General features: G+C 39.0%; 1 protein-coding gene across 4 annotated transcripts in view; it reads left to right on the top strand.

The window, feature by feature from the left end:
• Nucleotides 1-22,352, top strand: part of ZFHX4 (zinc finger homeobox 4) — a 181,931-nt gene that overhangs the window by 32,818 nt on the left and 126,761 nt on the right. For all 4 annotated transcript variants that reach the window (XM_075920494.1, XM_075920495.1, XM_014577726.3 and 1 more), the window contains 2 exons: nt 1-141; nt 1,210-1,712. The exon at nt 1-141 is cut by the window's left edge and continues 2,483 nt beyond it. In XM_075920494.1, coding sequence (XP_075776609.1) covers nt 1-141; nt 1,210-1,712 — 644 coding nt within the window. The remainder of the gene's footprint in view (nt 142-1,209; nt 1,713-22,352) is intronic.

Below are 22,352 nucleotides of genomic sequence, written 5' to 3'. Positions count from 1 at the left end.
AGGCAGAACTTTATCAGTACTACCTAGCCCAGAACATAGGCCTGACCGGAATGAAACTGGAAAACCCAGCGGACCCTCAGATGATGATCAATCCATTCCAGCTTGATCCAGCAACTGCAGCAGCTTTGGCACCAGGACTTGGTAAGTATCTTATGACTGTTTTGGCTATAAATGTCATTTACTTGAAGATAAAACTTTTCTTTGGAAGATTTATTTATATATCTTGTGCGTTTTTTTAAATTTTGAAAGACTAATGAAGCAAATTATGAATGCATCATAGTTGTAGGGACATTGTCAATGTGAAATCTAGCCAATTAAAACGTGGTATGAGGTATTACATCTGCTCCTTAGACCCTCTTCCCCACCAATTTTTGTGTCTTTACAGTCATCTTTTGCTCCTTTCTGATGCTGGGTGAAAGATCTACAGAAGCAGGGTGAAACTGAGTATATAACAAAATATTGTCAAATTCAGAAAGTGAACTATGGGTATGGGGTGAGAAAGAGACAAACATTTTTTTTCTACAATTTCTTTTTGTCATCTCTGTAGAACAGTTTCAGACAGAAGTATGTTTTTTCTAAATTGACTGTTCTTTATCATTAGCAAATTCTCGGCAGGCAGATTCCCATTGAGTGCTCATAAGCGAGCAGTGTAATAACAAACTTTGTAGATAATCATCAAGCTGTATATTACAAAACATAAGAAATATTATTCACATGGTTTTTGGCAGTTCTAAATAAGTCCCCCAATGTCCATTTTAGTATTAGAAAATTTAAGATCTGTTACCAAAAGTAGCCAATTTAGTATAGATACAGTTTTTCTAATTAATATATTATTATATTATATGGCCTAAGTGCAGCAATATTTAAAAGCTATAATGAAACTACAATTAGCGCTATGTAAGTTAATCTAGGCTTTTAAGTTGAAAAAGCATAGCTGTTTTGTTATTTTATTGATCAACTTTCATGCCTTTGAAAATACAAATTCCAGAATGACATCATGCCCAGTAGGAGTAATTAAAGCTATCTGATGAGGGAATTTAGAAGTTGAAAGGGATGATTGTAATTGATCCTGATTCAATCCTATTACAGCTTTTTATAGTTTAAGCTCTAGAGAAAGCAAACTCCTTGTCAAGGCTTTATTTTACGGATTCCTTTGTGTGTGCTATGCTTTCTGGTCTCTACTTTCCCTTTTATTTTTTTTTCCTGTAGTAAATAATGAGCTGCCGCCTGAAATCCGGCTTGCCAGTGGTCAGCTAATGGGTGATGACCTGTCCCTCCTTACTGCAGGAGAGCTGTCACCTTATATCAGTGACCCAGCACTGAAGCTATTCCAGTGTGCTGTTTGCAACAAATTCACCTCTGACAGCCTGGAGGCCCTAAGTGTGCATGTGAGCAGTGAGCGCTCTCTCCCTGAAGAGGAGTGGAGGGCTGTAATTGGAGACATCTACCAGTGCAAGCTCTGTAACTACAACACTCAGCTCAAAGCCAACTTCCAGCTCCACTGCAAGACTGACAAACATATGCAGAAATATCAACTGGTGGCTCACATTAAAGAAGGGGGCAAAACTAATGAGTGGAGGCTGAAGTGTATTGCCATTGGCAACCCAGTTCACCTAAAATGTAATGCCTGTGACTACTACACCAACAGTGTGGATAAATTGCGCTTACATACTACCAATCACAGGCACGAGGCAGCCCTGAAACTATACAAGGTAAGCCCGTGACAGCAATTTAAGTTGCAACAAAATAGAGGAAATTAACTGTTTCAATGCTAGCAGAACGAGACTATGATTAATCAGCAAATTAAATGGTTATTGAATAAATTTATAATCAAACAATAAAAATTATACTGTGTAGGCAGGAAGTACTGCACCTGGAGAATTTTATAGATTTACCCTATGCCCCATTTAGTTTTCAGTTGATTTGAACACAAAATGCATCACTAAATCCCTAAGTCAAAAATAAAATTACCACATAATATATGGCTAGAGGGTTTTAAAATCTATTTTATGATTATAAAAACCTTTCTCAGCTACATTTTAATTGTAGAGGGTTTTTTTAAGCCACAGAAAATAATGAATATTCCATGCCCTGTATAGGGAAAGAGATGGTTTTCTGGCATAGGCATTTGTTGCAACCCATAATCTATCACAGCCAAACTATTTTACAACAGTGTGTATAGTAAACACATGCACGCACCACTTTATTGCCAAGAGTATTCAAATGTAAACACTGTCCTTTTGTCTATCCTTTTTCAAGCCAGTAATGATTTTCACAAACATGAAAAGGGTGTGGTGTAGATAATTATGTGAGGAGAATGGCAAATATATTTTTATCTTTACTGGAAAAAACTATGCAGATGTAATGAATATGTGGGAGTGATGAACACCATTTATTACCTAGCTTGTCATGACTTTTTCCAAACCCTAATTACTGGGTAACTTATTTTTTGCAGTATGTTTACTGGACTGGCTTGATTGTGTTGGTTCATGTGCAAAATGTAACACATTCATTTCCAAGATGAATAACTTAGTAACTTATTAAAAACTTTGTCTGGAGGATATTAAAATTCAGAAATATTGCAAACCATTTGTCACTGTAACAAGCTATAAATGTGATTAGAAAATCCATTTTGCAAGTGTTACCTATTGATTTATACTACAAATTTGTGATAACTAAACTATCAGGAGTCAATGGCTGATTACAGTACCTATGCTGGTTTTCTCATTGTATTGAAAATTTATACATACACACAGAATGGAGGAAAAAAAATCAGCAGATCTCTAGGCAAGAAACAATATTTCACTGGACTTTGGCCAAGTTCAAATGTTAGTTTCTGAATGAACACTTTTTATGCAGTGCCGTGGTAGCTGTGTTGGTCTCAAGGTATTAGACAGACAAGGTGGGTGAGATGATACATTGTATTGGATCAACAGAAGATGGTACTGAGATTGCCTTCCCCACTTTGCCTCTTTAATAGAGTGTACACAGGGAAAAAAATTAGAAAAGGCATTTTAACATGATGGCTGTATTGTTAGTTGTTTATACGGCAGACAAAATTAAGACATTAATAACACTATGGGATCCATATCATTCTCACGTAACTGTTGTTAATTTAATTTAATTTTAAATGCACTTATCAATAATTATAGGTGCAGAAGTTCCTCAGTTCCATTTTCAAAACTTCCAAAAAGCCGAAATCACTATTAAGAATGAGATTAGACTCCAAAGTCACTTAGGTGCTTTTTTTTTTAATTCTTTGGCATATATGCAGATGTGCAAGACACAAATTGGATCCAGTGCACAAAACTGACCTCTGAAAACTAACAATCCACTCAAACTGACACTGTCTGCCTTTACTAATGCAAACCACCTTCCCTAGAGAATTCTTGGCCAAATAAATTTAGCTTTGCAGCATGAAGTGTTAAAGACAAAGAAAAAGGAGTGAATTTCAGATTCCAGGCCTCCTTGTTGTATATGCTTTTGCCATGCATCCCCTCCTTTTTTCAAATTTGCTTTGTTAGTCTGAACAGTTCAGCCGATTGTATCTGATTCAGTGAAATGCAAGGAAGGTGCTAGTCTTTAGGGTGAAATTTTACCACAGGGCACGCACAAGGCCTTACGCAGCTTCTTTGCACTGGAGTGAATCCACCATTAGAGCTTCAAGGAATTACAAAAGCACACAAAGGGGCTGAAATTCAGTGTTGCCAGTTTTTGTAATTTCATCATGAGTCTCTTGATGTTTGGCATATTTCTTGAAGCCGCTGTCCCCGGAGTCATGTGAGGAAGTGAGAATTCTTGGTTTTGGTTTTTAATAGGGTTAGGTTTCTGTTTGGGAAACAAATTGAGAAAATATAAATGTCCAGTATTTTCTAAATAAGATGTAATGTAGATTGTAATGTAATGTCAAGTTTGTCCAGTATTTTTCTTGAAACCGTCTGGCAACCCTCGTTTTTAAGGGAGTTTCTATCTTCTCCCTCTTGATTGCAGGGAAAATGTTCGTGAAAACTTAAACCGTAACAGCTCAAAAAGTAGAAGATCAATAAAGAGAATTCAGTAAAAAGAGTAAATAGAAATCTCATGATTTTTAAGCAAGTCATGATTTTGGAGGCATGACTTAGCTATTTTTAAATGCTTGGGGTTGGCAGTACTGGAATAGGTCCCAAATGATCAAAGCATTCTCAATTCATATTGTTTAAGTAGAACTTAATGGTCCTGATCCTACAGCTTTTGCAGTTTTCCCAAACAACTATAAATTTCAATATGAGTGGTGGGTGTGTAATTGGGCTTTAGAGTGGAATTGTGCCATATATTTCAAGTCTACAAAGTTACCAATTGGCAGAGCTGATAGTTCAGTCAGGTCCAGGTGAAGCAGTTGATAAACAGTTGTAAGCAAGCAGTTTTAAACTTTTTCTGTCTTGGTACATCAGATAAACTTTTGGAGTACCTAGGAAAAAAACCCATGACTTTGTATGAATAATAGATACTTGCCTTAAGGGTGATATTGAATATTCTTGAATTCTGTTTTATATTCAAGTAACTTGTCTAACTCTCTTAAAATTAAGATGCTGTGAATATGGTTTAATAATAAGGAATTTTAACACCGGAACTATATGAGAGCATCGAAAAAGACACTAAGATTTTGTTTCTTCATTTTCACGAGCCCCTCAAGGCTTTTTTTTAATGTTGGTTACTTACTATTTTTACTTAAATGTTACTGATTATAAGTTTTCTTTTTTATAAATGTTACTGTAACAGTTTGATTTTTCTTTCTGGACTTAACTATTGATGGAGTAAAAGGATGGATTTTTGTAACCATAGCTTTTAAAGCTACCTGGTGCATCAGAGCTTCTCTGCTGAGGATGTGTAATTTTAGCCAATTTTAAAATTAGATTCTAATTGTGGTAAAGCAAAACATTTAGCTGTTTCTAAGTTATTAGCTCACCTTTCCCCTCCAAAAAATAATCCTCCTAAACCCACTTTTTCTAGTTTCACAGTAGTCAAGTGGTATTTGTAATTAGGCTTGCCAGATGCTTTCACCAAAAATCCCGAACATTGGGAGAAAAAAACCCTTGGTTGACGAAAAAAGGGGGGGGGGGCACCAAACTTGTTGATCAAAAACAGCAATGGCCTTCCATCAAAGAAAAACAGAAAATACCGGCCATTTTACATGTCCGATATTTTCTGGGTTTTGTTTTTTGTTTTTTTACTGGACAGGGGCCAGAAATAACGGACTGTCGGGGCGAAAACTGGACACCTGGCAAACCTATTTGTTATGTGACTGCTAAGAACCAGATTAAAGATAGTTTTACCTTGAGTGAACTTACTTTGGGCTAAATCAAGTTTGAAAAGACTTACATTTTGAAAATCTGAAGCTTGGTATTAGAAAATTAAATCACAAAACACTTGTGAATTCTTTGTAGTATCCGTCAGGAAGTGTTCAATAACTTTACAAGTAAACAAAAGAAGAATGTCTAGCAACAAAATGCATTTCCATTCTGCAGGAGTAAGAGTTAAACTTTCTTCAGATTTAGAAAGCTTTTGTAGTACAGTGATAATTGTTGATGTAGCATAACTATAATTATAACTGCTCCCAGGAAGCCATTTTGTATCTCAGTAAGATATCTTGTGATGTACTGTGTATATCACTTGGCATACATAAAATAATTTTGAAGTAATCTTAATATGAGAGCAGTGAAATCTAGTTGCCACACTGTCTTGGCTAATGAGGGATGATAGTTAATTGAGATGTTAACAAACATCATCTATAGCTAGCAAAATGATTTTGTAATTGCAAAAGAAAATGCTAAAATTAGTCTTCCAAAACTGTCTGATTTAATGACTGGGATAGATCTTCATTGGGAAATGTATGTTATCACATATTTACCTCCTATTATTTTACAAATGTAGTTGCTTAGAGTTTAAGGGAACTTGACAAGCAGCAGTTAGCAGAGAAATACTCAGCTGTGTGGAAACTACTTTGCTTTTTTCTTTATTGACAAAATATTGATTCATAACACTATTAATGCTATGATTGTCAGTTCAATTTGAATAGATCACTTTACCTTTTATGTTCTGAAACAGTAAGGGTATTACCCGAAATAAGAGAGTGACCTAATTCCAGTTTAAGAAGGTTAAAGGTTAAAGGTTAGCTCCAAAGCATCATCTGCCTAGCTGCTTAACTTTAAACTGATCAATTTAATGAAAATCTGTTTTACAGATGGTGTTTTAATGTCTTTGGCAGGATTTAGGCAGCTTTAACATTAGACGTATGCTAGTAAAAATTATTTCTTTATTTGACCAGAACAACACCTTTTCTTTTATGTTTTAAGGTAGAAGGCATATGGGCTATGGTATTTTGGCAAAGGACCCAGAAACAGAAAGTGTTGATGATCTTTCCATATGGGCTCAAAAACAGAATACTTTTATGTCTATTGCTAATGATGACTGAGGAAACAAACAACTCTGTATTTATTATTTTACCATAAAGCTTTACATTGAATACCTAAGAAAAAAAAAAACCCATCCAAAACTGACTTTGAAAAAGTGTTGTCTTCACTGTCTAAAGTAGCAGTCTAATTTTTTTAAATACACATAGAGAGAACTAATTGTCCTCTTTATTTCTTAATTATGTTTTGATAGAGCTGCATAATTCTCCATTTATTCTCAGAACACTGAAAGGAAGATATTTCAATTATACTATTTTTAATTCTAATGAAACTAAGTTGACAGTTTACAGATTATGCATGAGAGAATCCCTTAATAAACTAGGAGTCAGAACTCAAACTGGTGTAAATCAGTGCAGTTCCACTTACACCAGCTAACTGTCTGGCCCCCTTCTATTTTAGTTAGGATAATCAGTAAAGGATGAAAACCAATATTTATACCTACTTATCAAATATATGTAATTTAATAGGAATCTCTTACCCTGCTAATGCAGACCTATATGTTAACCATGTAATTCACTAAAACTGCATCCCTTGCTGAAATGAATCTGTCTGTCTTACACAATCATTGCCTGCATGTAGCAATTTGAAAAGGAGAGACCTTTCCTTTGACCTTCAAAACTTTTTAAAAAAGAGGTTACAGTGAAGCTTTGTTTTGCTCACAAATGAACATAAACAGGCTTCCAAAGAATCCAGTAAAATGAGATAATCACAAATGTATAATATCACGTATTGAGAAGATAGACAAACAAATGGGGCTTTTGCTGTATTTTATAGGATGAATTTATAGTCTATTCTTGGGTCACTTATGGTCAAGAATTTTCATGGTCAACTGAGTGGCCTCACCAGCTAGCATCCTCTGCAGGAAATACAAATACCATGCAGCACCTGCTCTTCAGCTGGGGTTGTACTTCTATGCTATTTTAAGCCAAGGTGTCCACTTCTTTTCTGGTTCAACATCAAAAGCTTAAGTATTCTAGCTTTCTTCTGCATCTGTCACCAGTGAAGCAGAATAGTCTGTCTGCATTCCATAATACTGTTTGCATATTGGGATTTAAATCAGTCAGAGATGTTGAATACATTGCTTGTCTCCATCACGAGCACAGAGGCAAATGGGATATAGTCTTTAGGTAACTTTTAGCGTAACAGTCCCCTAAGGAACATTGCTTGGGTTTTCTCATTATCCTTGTTATGGATGAAAGCATCAGTCTTATGAATTAAAAACTTGGAGAGGTGGAGGGGGGGTATGAAATGATCGGGAAGGTGGATTCAAAATGGGCCAACCACCTCGATCACTCTGATAGCTTTATTCTGTTTGGCATGAAATGATGATACTTTCATCAGTTTGGAATTAACACAAAGTCATATTATTGTCATTTCAATAGACCGGCATCAACTTTGTAATTTAAAATCAAATATCACAGATATGTGCCATTGCAATTATTGAACTGTCATTGTCCCGGTATGATGGTAAGAGGTCAGGAGACTGTGTAGCACTTATTTGCATAAAAATCATTGTGCAAAAGGAAATTGGAATGTCTGTACATCTGAGGAGCCAAAACATGTTTTGCTTACTCTTATTCTAGTCATTTGTTTAGGTGAAGAAACATTGTTTTCAGAGATAAACAAACATTTATTCTTTTCTCTTGCTAAACACAAAGCTCACTGTGGAAAATATTTCACTTTTTATATTAGTTTCGGATTTATGTTCATGCTAGGGTTGAAATGCTGTATGAAATTAAAATTTTGTAGTTAGGATTTTTTTTAGTAATTGTAATTCAAATTACTGTACTCACATGTACAAAGCAAAAATAAACATTGAAAAATATTTTGTGTAGTAGACTAATGTATGTAAGCATACTATATGTATTTAATAGATAAATACGTTGTTGTAAATGACCAAGTTGATAATTAGATAATAGTAATTTTAAATTGTAAATTCCAATTTTCAAATTGGTAATTAGATAATAGTAAATATAAATCTTTCTTCTGCTTTAAATGAATGGAAAAAATTGTCCTATACATTGACCTATCGTTTCTAACATAATATACAAAAAATGTTCAGTATGTGTACATCTGTGGCCTGACTTTTTCAGCAGTACCTGCAATGCCATTCAAAAATCATACCAATACAGTGTTCAGTTTTCAGTAGAGCAGAAAAAATACTCAAAGGGTATTTTTTGCAAAACTAAGCCATGCCTACACTTCTTGCAAAACTAAGCCATGCCTACACGACTGGGTAAATTGGTATTTCTTCAATTGATGAAGTGGTGTCGATTAGGCGGATCTGGCAAAATGTGGGAAATCGATGGGAGAGCATTTTCCCATTGATTTCAGTATTCCACCTTCCTGAGAAATGTAAGAGAAATTGGCAGGGGAATATATCCAGTCTACACAGTGGTGTGTAGGCACTGCAATAAGTGGATCTAGCTAAGTCAACTTCAGTTACACTATTTCAGTTATGTAAATAACATAACTTAGATCGATGTATTGTGGTAGTGTAGACCAACCTTCAGTTTGAGTATGGTCCTGCAAGGGCTTGACCATAACCTGTACTAGGCTACTTAGCAGGTGACTTCCCAGTGAAACATTGGCTATTCCCTCCTCATGCAGAGCAGGACATGTGGGCACATTAGAGATGGAAAAGGTAATGTGAAAAGGATCAACTCTTCTTATTCTGTGTGCTAGACATACAGAACATCTGGATAGCAGCTGTTTTGTGTACTTGCTAGTTATTTTGGAGATGCATAGAATTATTTCTATCTGGGGTCCAAAGCAGGAATGCACTGTACAGTAGATATACTGCAGAGGTGGAGAACCTTTTTTGGGTCGGGGGCTGCTGACCCACAGAAAAATCAACTGGTGGCTGTACACAAGTGAGAAGCAAAAAAGAAAAACCAAACCCTCACTAATGTGCCCCTTGACTGAGAAGGAGAAAGACACTCCTCACATTCCTCTCACACACCAGAGCCTCGGAGGGGTGGGGCAAGCTAGTAGATTTTGGGTGCTCTAGCCTCGCGGTGAGATGGCAGGGGAACTGGAGCTCCAGCACAAGCACCCCAATGCTCAGGAAGCCTCTGGGGCTGGATCTAGGCAAGCTGGGGGTGGTATGTGGCCCCTGGGTTAGTTTCTCCACTCCTGGTATATAGGCATGTTCACAAGAACATTACAGTTGTGGATTTAGCAATCTCTTCATCAGCCTCGCAACATAGGGTTTGTAGTCATATTTAAGAACTCTTTGGTTTTGGTTGTTGATAGCTACTGTGCCTCACATGCAGCCTTTCTCATATTTGGTAATCCCTGTTTACCAAACCCTAGTGACCCTCTCCCACATTTCACCCTATTTTAACAGCTACAACTAAAATATTGGGGTCGGGGGAGATCTCAGAGGATGAAATTCTCTGCATCCATATTAGCTTCTTACAGCCAGCCTCTAGTCTGGAGCTGGGGACAGTTGTCTATCGTTAGGGAGAGTGCATCTCCCTCCAAACCTAATCAGCCCATCCCTAGCCCACATCCCATTAAAGTGTCTACCCATCCCATTAAAGTGCCAGGATAGGGAGTGCTGCAGGTATTGTGCCTCCTAGGATTAAGCCCTGATATTTAAAATGTGCAGGACTGATGCTGAGAGAGAGACTGTCTAGAGAATGATTCTGGTCATTCAGACACATTTATTTTTGCCCCTCTTAGCACAATAGTGCTTAGTTTTGTAAGTAAGACTGTCAAAAAGCTTGACGGGTGCCAGGTGCTCATCCATCCCACTTCCTACTAGATTTAGCAGGAATTCAGCACCTTGCAGAAGACGATGGGCATTTGGGAGAAGCCCCTAAGTGCCCTGAATGATTATAAAATAACAATTCTGGATAGTATAGACAGTATGTAAACTACATCTAGGTTTTTCATTAATGTGTTAGAGTAGGCAGGTTACAGTTTTTGTCTGCGTATAGAGTAGCTCTTGGAACAGAGGACTTCACACAGCGAAATAGTACAGATGACCCCAGTGGTGCAGTGGTAGGTTTTCATGCTAATATATAAAGAAAGCTTAGGTTCAATAAGAACCCTGGGAACTTCCCTTTGTGGACTGCCAAGAACAAGCATGTCATGGAAATGACCCACTTGGTCTCCAGAGGGATAGAGCCAGCCTTGCTGTTTTACAGCCCACAGATACATAAAGCATCATCTAACATGGCCTCAGGGGAAACTTCCTGTGCTACTCTCCCTGTGGGAAGTAAAGTATTAAGATAATCTTCAGCTTTTAGAGGCAGGGGGCATTGAAGGAGATGGAAATAGTGGAAAGGTAGTCCCAGAATGATGAAGTGAGTGAATTCCCAAGCCTGGGGCATCCTGCCACAGCAACAATAAAAACAAACAGGGAAAAAAAGTGGGTTTTTTTTTTGATCATGTGAAAGAAGTGTGAGCAATTCTCTTCTCCTTGCTAAACAATACATTGTTCTTGGGAGTCATAAGTGGTTATATATTCATAATTTAGTTTAAAAAATGAATATTTGGCTTACTTTATTGGCTGAACTATTTTGATTAAAGAGCCATCCTTTCTCTGTTTGAAATGGTTGTAGTTGAATAGGATCAAGTTTTGTTTTTAATACAAGTAAAGCTTTTGGGATTGCATTGGGATTGGTGCATAGGCCGTTGGCCAAACGTTTGGGGGCAGGATGTGTTAGAATCTCTCATTTCCCACAGCAATCTCCATTTGTTGGAATGCCCCGGCAGGAAATGCACTAATAGCTCTTTGTGCTGAGCATGGGGAGAAGCATACACTGCCCCATCCTTAGCAGTAATGTGGATGTTCTCTCCCCCTAGTCATGCTAGATCCCAGGAATGGTTTATGCCCAAACTTTCTGGGGGGGAAAAATCTTCAAGCAGAGACATCTCAAAAGATGTCTGTTTCAGAAAGTGCTGATCATGTGAACTTTGGGGTTTAACTGAAACTGTTCTCAAACCTTTGCCTATACCAAGAGCTACCAAGAATCTGCTATAATACGCTGTAGTTACAGGTCCCACTTGTATGCCCCTTGAGGATAATGGGTTTGAAAAATAATTAGATAAGTTCATGGAGGGTAGATGGATCAATAGCTCTTAGTCAAGATGATCAGGGACCCAAACCCATGCTCTAGGTGTCCATAAACTTCTGACTGCCAGAAAGTGAACATTATTAGGATGCATCGAACAAAATTGCCATGTTATTCTGTTCATTCCCTTTGAAGCATCTGACACTGGCAGATGATAGGACACTATGCTAAATGGACTATTGGCTGCTTGTATGCTATTAGAGCAAATGTCATAAGTAACTTTCCTGAGTTTGCTTCTGGTGTGGAAGTCAAGTGTGGAAGTCCTCATGAATTGTGAAACTTCTGCATTTAAACAAGAGTGAGTGTTTCATTCGCAAACAATGAAGCTGAATGCAGATTAAGCTGCACAAATGGAACTTCATTAAGTCCCATGCATAGTTCTGGCCATGTAGCTAAGTTGCTTTCGGCCTAATTTCCCACATTCCATAGTTTTCTGGAGACCCCTCAATAACAGTTGCTCCAATGAACCATGGTCCCTTTGATTCCTGTTCCACTCATTGTGATGCATCAGTTTTACAAAATTTTAATATAAACATTAAGAACAAATAATTGCTGCCCGGCCCACGTCTTTTCACCAGCACATGGCTGAGTCATCTTTATCACAGCTAGTCCAAGAATCATTGGGATAGTGTGGTCTCCTCTATATGTAGCCACACTGGGAATAATATATGTTTGTCTCTCTGCCACCTGTCTCTGATTCTAGTAAACTCACTCTCTGTGGAGTCTCCTCCCTTCTTGTAGGTTGGCTTCCAGGTGGCTCTCTGTCTCTCTGTTCTGTGATGATCACTGTAGGCGCTCTTGATGTTTATCAACTGGCTCATGAGTGCCTGTTGTTTCTTTGGATTAGGGATATAAGATCCCATTTAATGGGTTAACCAGTTAAACATTATGTTTAAGCGGTTAACCAATTAAAGGGGGGGACGGCTGGAGCAGCCCTCTCCATTCTCCGCCATGGACAAGGGCTGTTTCAGACCCTACCAATTGACAAGAACAGTTAAGGGTGAGGCTTACCTGTTAACCATTCATATCCCTAATTTGGATCATTTGTCCCTCATGTGTAGTGACTTCATCTGAGATGGATGCCCTTGGACCCTTCACAGTCCCTTTAGTCAACTGCTTTTGCTGTCTCTGCTATGGCTGGATCATCACAGGAGTGCCTTTCTCCAGAGCCCACAGGTCCTTGGCTGACATGTTGTAATTCAGTGTCTTCTTTCTCTGACTGTTGGCCATCTCATTTTGGCAATGTCCCCTTCTTTGTTGCTGCAACAAATCTTCCATCATTGGTACTGGGGTTTTGGTCCTTTGTCTCATCAGTGTCTGTTCAGGACTGTTCCGGCACACCTGTGATGAGATATTTTTGCTGAAAATCCTAACAAAGGATCTGAACTACAAGAATCAGCTTTATGTCTGTGAGCTGTTTTCACAAATGATTCCACCTCTCTATTACTCTGTGGGTACATTGGGGAGAAAATATTGTACACATTCCTTTAATTCTTCCAAGCCGAACTGGCATTCATTGTCAGTAAATACAGTGTCTAGAATTAGGGATGTGAACGACTAGTCAACTATCTGATAAGCAAATGCTTACCGGATAGTTGACACGGTAGTTGACTAGTCACTTTCCCCCATCCTTGCTGTCTCTTTCTGATAGAGTGAAGGAGATGCTTCAAAGTGGCAGCGCCATGTGGAGTCTGGAGTCAGCAGGGTGGATTTCCCCACTGACCCTGGGCTCCATGTGGTGCTGCCACTTTGAAACACCATGTGGAGCCTGATGCTGGGCTCCCTGGGGCATTTCCAAGCTGCAGTGCTGCATAGAGCTCGCGGTCAGTTGGGGACTCAGCCTTGCTTGAGTCTCCTGATTCCTGTGCTCCCCAGGGCTGTTGCAACACTCCAAAGGCAGAAGCGCCCTTATCGACTATTTGGTTAGCCAATTAATTGAAATGTTACATCTCTATCTAGAATACCATTGCTCATAAGGTGGGCCTTCAGTTTGCCAATCACCAACTTGCTTCTTGCATCAGGCAGGGCATCAGACCACAAAACATTTCAATAATAGCACATTGGAATCAACTATAAATCAGATAATTCTGCTACCAACTTTCCAGGGTTGGGGTGGGTAGCTCATGTGGTAAAAGTCTAATTTTGCTGAGAGTTATCACATGACTGACAAGTGCAACATCCTTCTATCAAGGAGTTCTGTATTCTTTCCTGTCTAATAAATGCACTCTCCATCCTAAATAATGTCAGTGCCCAGGTGTGAGGCATGTATTTTTTGGAATACATCTGTTCATAAAGCTCAGTGGGGGACTCCAACTGTCTGTGCTTCGAATTGGATTCCGTCCACTCAACAAATCTTTAATTTGAAAATATGGTTCTTCTCCTATCAGTATTTGGCTTTTGTGTCTGGCCACTCTGCTAGTATTACTGTCTTGATTGCCTGCAGCTGGATGCCCTTTTCCATAGCTTCTTTGATTTTCATCTGTGTTGCTGTTGAAATTCAGAAACAGTGCAGCATGTTAATGGATTAAGTTTTTTGATTCCCTTCCCCCCCCCCCCCCCAAGCTCACTGAGGCTGGGTACATGTGCTCCGCTCAGGGTGTCTAACCTCAGTAATTCTCATGGACAATATCTGATCTCTCCCCAGTAGTACTGGAAGCACATCAATATGTGCTGCAATCTCGTCAAAGCACTAGGAAGGAGCTTTGAGATGATTGTCTCTAGGGTCTTGTGGTCTGATTGCTTTATTATTGGGTGGCCATAGATGTACTAATGGAATTGCTCCACTCCAAATACCACAAGTAGAAGCTCTTTTTGTATTTGGGTGTTCCTTGTTCAGTTTCTGATAGGACACTCTTTGCACAAGTGACTGGCTGCAAAAGAGCTACACCCCAATCCTTTGTCCAGTGCATCACACTGGAGCTTCAGTGGTTCTCTTAGCAGCCTGATAGTACTGCAGAACTGGGGCATCCATTTTAATTTGCTTCAGCATATCAAATGCTTGTTGTTGGAGGCGTGTCTAGGCCCCCTCAAATCCTGTCTCATGCTTGATCTGTTTTCATTCTCTTTGCTGTGAGCAGATTTCCAATGTATGTCATCTCGCTATTTGAGTCAAACTTTTGCTAGGCTAAATTTTATGTTCTCACTGTCTCACTGTAGAGTAACTTTTAATTTTTGTTATAGTCTCATTCAGCTTCTGTATCATTGCTCCCTTTCACTTAGAATGAAGATACCATTTGTAATTATTTTTACCTCAGACAGGCGCGGGTGAGTTTTCTCTGGAACATGTCCGAAGCTGGGCTTTTGACCATCGGCATGTGCACGCCTCTGCAGAGACCAAATGGTGTTGCCGAGGCTCTCAGCAAGCTGGACTCTTTTTACCCAGAAAAAAAATTGGGGAAAAAAGAATCCTTCTTGATTTTGCCCCTTGTTGCTTTCTTCATCTGCCAGCTTGAACCTGATATGCTGTCAGACAAAAGGAGAGCAGTAGGATATCACCATCACTGTCTGATGTGCCTACCCTTGTGCAACCTGCTAAAAGGGCTCAACTTGCTACATTCTTGCAGGGCTGCCTGCCTTAGAGCAGGGCACTTCTCTGTTTCCCACTTGTCTCACATAGCCATATCAATGGTGAGATGCATTTGCTATCTCACTGCGCATGTTATGTCTCTGAGGGCTTTAATCCTTTCTTTTGAGCCTTTCTGCTACATGCTCCATGTCTAACCATTGCAAGTGCCACAAACTGTCCTGTCCTTAGTTAAGGATTCTGGCATGTCTCAAAATCGCATGCAATAGCTATTTGGGTAAGACTGTAAATAGGGATCTATCTCCTCACCTTTGGATTGGTGTCTAGTGAAGAATATATGTCACTCCACAGTTTCATTCTAGTTGGGAGGAATGGGGGGAAGGTCCCCAGAGCTCTTAGGCCTGCTGTGAGGTATGAGGCAGTTGTGAGCTATAGTGGGATGCAGATCTCTCACTATCTTGTTCCCCAATCTAGTAAAATAACAGCTGTACATTCCTGCTGTTTTCCTCCTGCATGGCCAAGCGTGTGTGCAGCTCAAACTTGTCCTTCCAGCAGCTACTTCACTGGGCTAGGTTTGGATCCGCAAAATCCAGGGTGCCATGCTCTCACAATCAGGTTTTGCGCTTCAGAGAACTTGCAGTTCAGATGCTCCCACCATCTTTCATTCACAAAGAGTGAAGCTGAATGCATGCCAAATTGAATGAGTGGCATTTTATTAAATACTGCACTGTTCTGTCCATGTGGCTGAGCTGCTTCCAGCCTTACTGCCCGTGTTCTCTGTTCCACTGGTGTTGTGTCAATAAGTCTCTCCAGGGAACATAGGTCCTCTGAGTCCACTTGCACCGATCATGATATAGTGTGTGTGTGTTTTTTTTTTTTCTTGGAGTAAATTTGTTATTCTACAGCAATTCTATTGGCTTTGTAAGGTTTAGAGATTTGAAACTAGGATCCAGAAGAATAGGTTGAATCCTCCACTGACCAGTGATGTTGGGCAACTGATTTAACCTCCCTGCATTTCAGCTAACCCCTCTGTTTTTATTGTTGTAAAGCACTTTATGATTTACAAATGAAAAGCCTGTTAAATAGCATTAGTACTATTTATTAGGGGTGGTGGTGAAAGGAATTGGGTAAATGTATTTAGTAATAGAAAACATTGAAGTCTTACCATGTAGTGGCCAAGCCTTTATCCCAACTCCCTCAGCTCTTGCGCCTTGAAGAGAAAGCTTGACTTTTTCTCTATCCCACAAGGCTGAGGTCTGCCTTCTCTACGGGAATTAAATTACTCCATGTTTGTCCTCTGGCCTCCTACTTACCCTAATAGCACCAAAGGGCAGGCCCAATCAGTAGCTGGATGATAGATTGTGGCCTTGCTGGAAAGAAAGATGGCTGACAAAATAAAGATGTGTAGCTCAATGCACAATAATACTGATACTGATGTATATGGAAACATTACAATAATACCACACCTGCACCCAGAAACACATGTTGAATTCTCATCACCCCTTTTCAGGAGGGATTAGCACAAGTACAAACACTTCAGAGCAGGGTGATCAAAGACATGCAAAAATTTCCCTAAGAGAGAAGATTGAAAAGTTTGGGACTTTGAACTTAAGGAAGAGAAAAAATTACAGGGATATAATAATGTACACAAAATAATGAATAGTGTAGATAGTAGCACCTGCCATATCTGAGTTGGGGATAGAGTCAAGTCACTTCCTAATCCATTTGCTGTTCCTGTTGAGCTCTGTGGAAGAAGAACTAATGATCATTACCACATCTGCTAGAGTGGCTGTTGCTGAGATAAGGGAGGTGAATACAGGGCCCTGACATGCTCTAACCCTAGAGAACTGTAGTCCGTCAGGCATTGTCCAAGACTGGAGTTGGGGAGGAACAAGGTCTCACTGCAGGGGAAACATTTACTTGTTGCAGAATGAACTTCTCATAGCTGGGATGGTGGTAAAGATGTAGGTGTGGGCTTCTAAAAGTTCCTGAAAACTCACTGAATTAAAAACCACGTCTGTTTGTGTATACGTGCTACTGGTATATATGTGACTGTCTCCTGCTATAGTACTATACAAATATGTGTATGACTTTGGAAGTGGCAGATACAACTGCTATAGTAAAGGCATGCTTCCAGCTTCCATTCTTATTTCTCTTTCTCAGTTTCTCATTACTTTTTGAAAAATACTCTTCTGGAGGTAAAATTTTCAGTGCTTGGGTCTGACTTCAAAGAAGTCTCTTTCTTGAAGGAGCTGTTTGAGTTATCTGAGCATAGGTAGGGGAGAAATACTTCCCTCACCTGCTCTGATCAGAAATCTAGTACTCTGAGAGCTGAAGAAGTGCTAAAATTAAAAAATTCAAACTTAGCACGGTTTGTATATCCCAGAGAGACCTAAATAACAAGCCTGGTTTGGAGAAAATTGGCTATGATCCTGCTAAGCAGGCAGTTTCCTGAATATGCAGTAAAATTTTGATTCATATTTGCTCCAAATTCACTTTCAGACTTTAAAGATGCCCTAGTGATTGATATCCAGCACCATTGGCAAAGTCACTAAACTTCGTAAGTGCCTCAGACCAAATATTAAGCATTTCATAAGGTCAGTTGGGAATCTCCCGGTCAGGGCAGTAGGCTACAGAGCGGGAGCGAAAGCTGCCTAGAGGCAAAATTCAAAGAACTAACAAGCTAGGTACATAGAAATTGTCATATCACATCAAATGATACCACTGGTCCTTCCATTCCAGTATATTGAAGCTAGACTGGTCAAATCAAGATGCTTCTAAGGAAAGTGCAAGAAGCCCCATAGTGGACAAGGGGAGCTTCTACGTATTCTCTATGGGTGCGTCTACAGTGGACTGTAGGTCAAAATAAGATACACAAGTTGAGCTATGCAAATTGCATCTCTTATTTTGATATTATTTCAAAATAGCGTATTTCAAAATTTGGTGCTGTCTACACAGCACTTATTTAGAAATAAATCACTATTCCAAAACATCCCTTACTCCTCATGGAATGAGATTTAGAGGGATGTTAGAATAGAGAGCCCATTAAATTTTGAAATAACGGGTGCACTCAAAAGATGTAGAATAGCTATTTTGGGATACTTCTGCTATCCTGAAATAGCGCTGCAGTGTAGACATAGCCTATCAGTTTAAGTTGGTTTGCTCCCTAACACGTGTACACTGCTGTGACTTTTTAAAATCTGGCTATTAGATAACTTTGGGTGTACTTATATGTATGCATGTCTGATTTCTGAATGCCACAATCCCATAGTCTCAATAATATTTAGTGGTAATGAGCTGCATAAACAAAATTTCCATTCAGCAGTTATAAGTTTGTTGCCTATCTGTGTTATTTGTTTTATATCACTTTATCCATGTTATGTATTTTGTGTATATCATTATATCCCTGCTAGTTTTTCTCTTCCATCAGTTAAATGGTCCTAATCTTTTCAGTCTTCTTTGTTATGGAAGTTTTTGCATGTCTTTGATAACTTTGATCACCCAACTCTCAAATGCTTGTACTTGTGCTAAATCCTTACTGAAAGGAGGTAATGAGAACTCAATATGCTATTATGGGTAAGGACATGGTATTGATGTATATGAAAACATTACAATAATATCAGTAGCATTATCTTAACCTATTCCTTACATTTCACTGGCTTTTTTTTTTAACTACAACTGCACATAGAGTGGCAAATCTCTATTTTGTTTTCCCCTGCCTTATCCTTTTTTTCGGTCCACAACAAACCAGGATCATCTTGAGTTGGTACACTTAATTTAGAACCCAGCAATGAGTGTGAGTATTACCTTGTAGTTGTCAAGTGTGAATTTCATCTGCTATTGTGCTTCCCATGCAGTTGCTTTCTGATGTTGCTGATTTCTGACGTTGCTGATTATATAGTCTTGACTAATCTATGTTATTTTGTCCTGTAAAATGTGGCCCTAGTCTTTTACTCATTTTTCAGAACATTAATAACAAATCTATCTTGGTGTGGAGTTTTAGGGTATCCAACTATTAAGCTTCTGTCATGGTGTAAATGGATCATTCATTCCTACTCTGAGCCAGTTTTTGATCAGTAACTATACTTCACCTTTCACTCCATAACATTCTAAACAGACAAACACTTTCGAAAGTGCAAAAAATTTGTCAGCTGATGTTCCTTTATCCACTGCTTTGCTGACATGCTTAAAGAATTCTAGTAGATTAGAGATGAATGATTTTCTTCTATATAAGCAGTGCTGGTTTTATACATATACTATCAAGGTCAGCAATCTATTTTTATAATTCTGTTTTTAATTCTTGTTTCATCCAATGTATCTGGTATTGAATAAAGCATGCCAAATTTCCTATCTATAATTTCCAGGATTATTTCTTTCCACTCCCTCCTTTTTCAAGAAGTATACCATTTTGGTAGTACGGCATTTGATTTTAATGAGATAGAGCTGAAACAGAAATAGGCAGTCACTTCGCTGAAGTTCCTTCAGCACTCTTGGATGTCCTGATGATTAGTCATTCTTTAATGTGTCAGTTTGTTCCCTGGTGATCAAGCAGTCTTGTCAAATCACTAGCAAGATTACTGCTACTGATACACTGACTTTTATTTTGGTTCCTTGTTCTTTATATCTTTGGCATTACGTTTCATATTTCCAGGTACTTTTAATTTCCATTTTACATTTTACTGCTGTATTTTGTTTAAATTTCTGTTGGCTTCAGTAGGGTTAGAGGTTTCAGTAGTCACAAATGGCAGAACAAGGAGTTACTGTGGGGGAGGTATAAGTTGGATATTAGGAAGAATTGTTTCACTAGGAGGGTAGTGAAACACTGGAATGGGTTACCTAGATAGGTGGTGGAATCTCCATCCCTAGAGGTTTTTAAGTCTCGGCTTGACAAAGCTCTGACTGGGATGATTTAATTGGGATTGGTCCTGCTTTGGGTAGGGGGCTGGACTCTATGACCTCCTGTGGTGTCTTCCAGCCCTAGGATTCTATGATTCTACAGTGGTTCCCAAACTTTTCGGCATCACGCCCCGTTTTTGATTTTTGAGAAACCCTCACAGACCTCCCCCTCCCCCAAAAATAGCAGCAAAATTTGGGGTAGGATTGACGGGAGTGTGAGTGGCTGGGTCGCCTCGCACCCCCCCTGGAATTTCTTCATGCCTCCTCAGGGGGGCATGCCCCCCATGTTCTAGAGATTTCATTGTCTCGTGGCTTCCTCCATAGCCTGAGTAACCTCTTGCACCATGCCTTTTAGCTTACTATTCTTGTTTTATTTCTTGCATTTCTCTTCTTTTTTTGTTTAAAGGTATTCATGCCTTCTGTGAATCTCCGTGTCCTCAGATTCTATGGCATAAGCAGGCACAATTTATAACTTCCGAATGCCAAATAGTTTTGGACATTTTTTTCTTTAAAAAGGAGGATCACTTAAATATAAAAGGTTAAACTATGATGGAATGTTAAGAGTGAAAACTGAAGCATGAAACTGTCAATAAGCTACAAAAATTAGGACCCCAATTTTGCATTCAGATCTGCAAGGGCACAAGGTTCTGCCATATAGATCAGTTTGTATTATTACCAGGCCTTCCTGTAAGTAAAAATTGCTTGTGGTGTACATTAACATGGCAACTGTGATTATTACTCACAGGCTATTTCGAAATTTGGGGTTGAATAGCGCCAAATTTCAAAATAAGCTATTTTGAAATTAACTCAAAATAAGCTATGCAATTTGCGTAGCTCAAATTGCGTAGCTCATTTCGAGCTCAGGGTGCAGTGTCAATGACTCTTTAGTAATATAGCATGGTTAAGTGGATGCACTGTGTGTATAAGAACACATACAACAGATCAATTACTACTTTTCTGTCTATATGGAATCTTATACCATTCACACCATCGTAATATCTGAGTGCCTTTCAGTAATCTGTTGAGCAACATGACTGTCACATGTTGTTTGTTCTCTCATGCTACTGAAATGTTACTTTTGAACCCTGTAATGTAGCTTATCAGTCAGAATGAAAGAGGCCTGTGAATGTTTTTAGAAGTATGCATTTACTACCTAAGTCCTTGGCTGTTTTACAAACAATAACCCTGAGCATTTTTCATAAAATTAGCTATGACTGTAAAATCATCTATCTATCTATCTATCTATCTATCTATCTATCTATCTATCTATCTATCTATCTATCTATCTATCTATCTATCTATCTATCTATCTATCTATCTATCTATCTATCTATCTATCTATCTATCTATCTATCTTCTTTCCTTTCTTTCTACAGGGTGTTTTGAGCCAATTAGAACTTGTAGCAGTTTGCTTGTCTTTGAAACTGTTCGTTTACTCACTGGAGCAAACATGAAACAGAACTTTTACACACAGCATGTATTTGATCATTATTTATCTGTATTCACTTAGGTCATAAGGTGGCAGATTCTGAGCCCTGCTCTGCTCCCTTTGTTTCACTGACTGAGAAAAAAGAATTGGTTGCTTCTTGTAAGTCTTCTCCTAGGCTATGTCTATATTGCAGGCTTCCTTCGGAAGAACCTTTTTTCAGAAGAGATCTTCCAAAAAAACTTTGTCCGAAAGAGAGTGTCCACACTGCCAAAGCACATCGAAAAAGCGATCTGCTTTTTTGAATGATAGCGTCCCCACTGAATGGATGCTATCTCGCATGTAAACTCTGATTATTATGGATGGAGTGGCCACCAGGGCACCTGTGCTTCTTCCTCTTTCCTCTTCCTTCAAAAGAACTCCCTCTTCCCCATCCACACATGCCTTTTTCTGAAAGAGCTCTTTTGGAAAAAGACTTCTTCGTCATAGAAAGAGGATTGCCAATGCTGGAAAACCCCCTCTGTTCTTTTGATTTACTTTTGGATGAACATGATTGCAGTGTGGACGTGACTCAGGTTTTGTCAGAAAAACAGCTGGTTTTTTTCCGACAAAGCTCTGTAGTGTAGACATACAGCAAAGCAGTGTATTCTCTAGAGTAAGGGAGTTCCAAATCAAACTTTCACTGCTCTTCCTGTGGCAGCAAGACGTGTTTCATAAGAGGGACAAGGAAGAATGGTGATGACTGAAGCAGGTTTACTTCCTCCCACTGGAGTGAAATGCATCCAGGATTTAGGATTCCATAGAAGGATCTTGGATACAATGTTACAGGACTACTGTGTTAATCTCTGCACAGCTAGACAGCCTGTGGCTACTGTTGCAAACCATAGGTTTCACTGCAGGCCTGCATTCTGACCCCTAATTGAACGTAGTTTTCTCGGCTCCCAAGTTCATTCTGCATGGTGCTCAATTGCTCT

This window comes from Pelodiscus sinensis, chromosome 2 (genome assembly GCF_049634645.1).
Source record: "Pelodiscus sinensis isolate JC-2024 chromosome 2, ASM4963464v1, whole genome shotgun sequence".
Classification (NCBI taxonomy): domain Eukaryota; kingdom Metazoa; phylum Chordata; order Testudines; family Trionychidae; genus Pelodiscus; species Pelodiscus sinensis.
The sequence above is the reverse complement of the archived record's forward strand: the minus strand, read 5'-3'. Positions and strand labels throughout refer to the sequence as shown.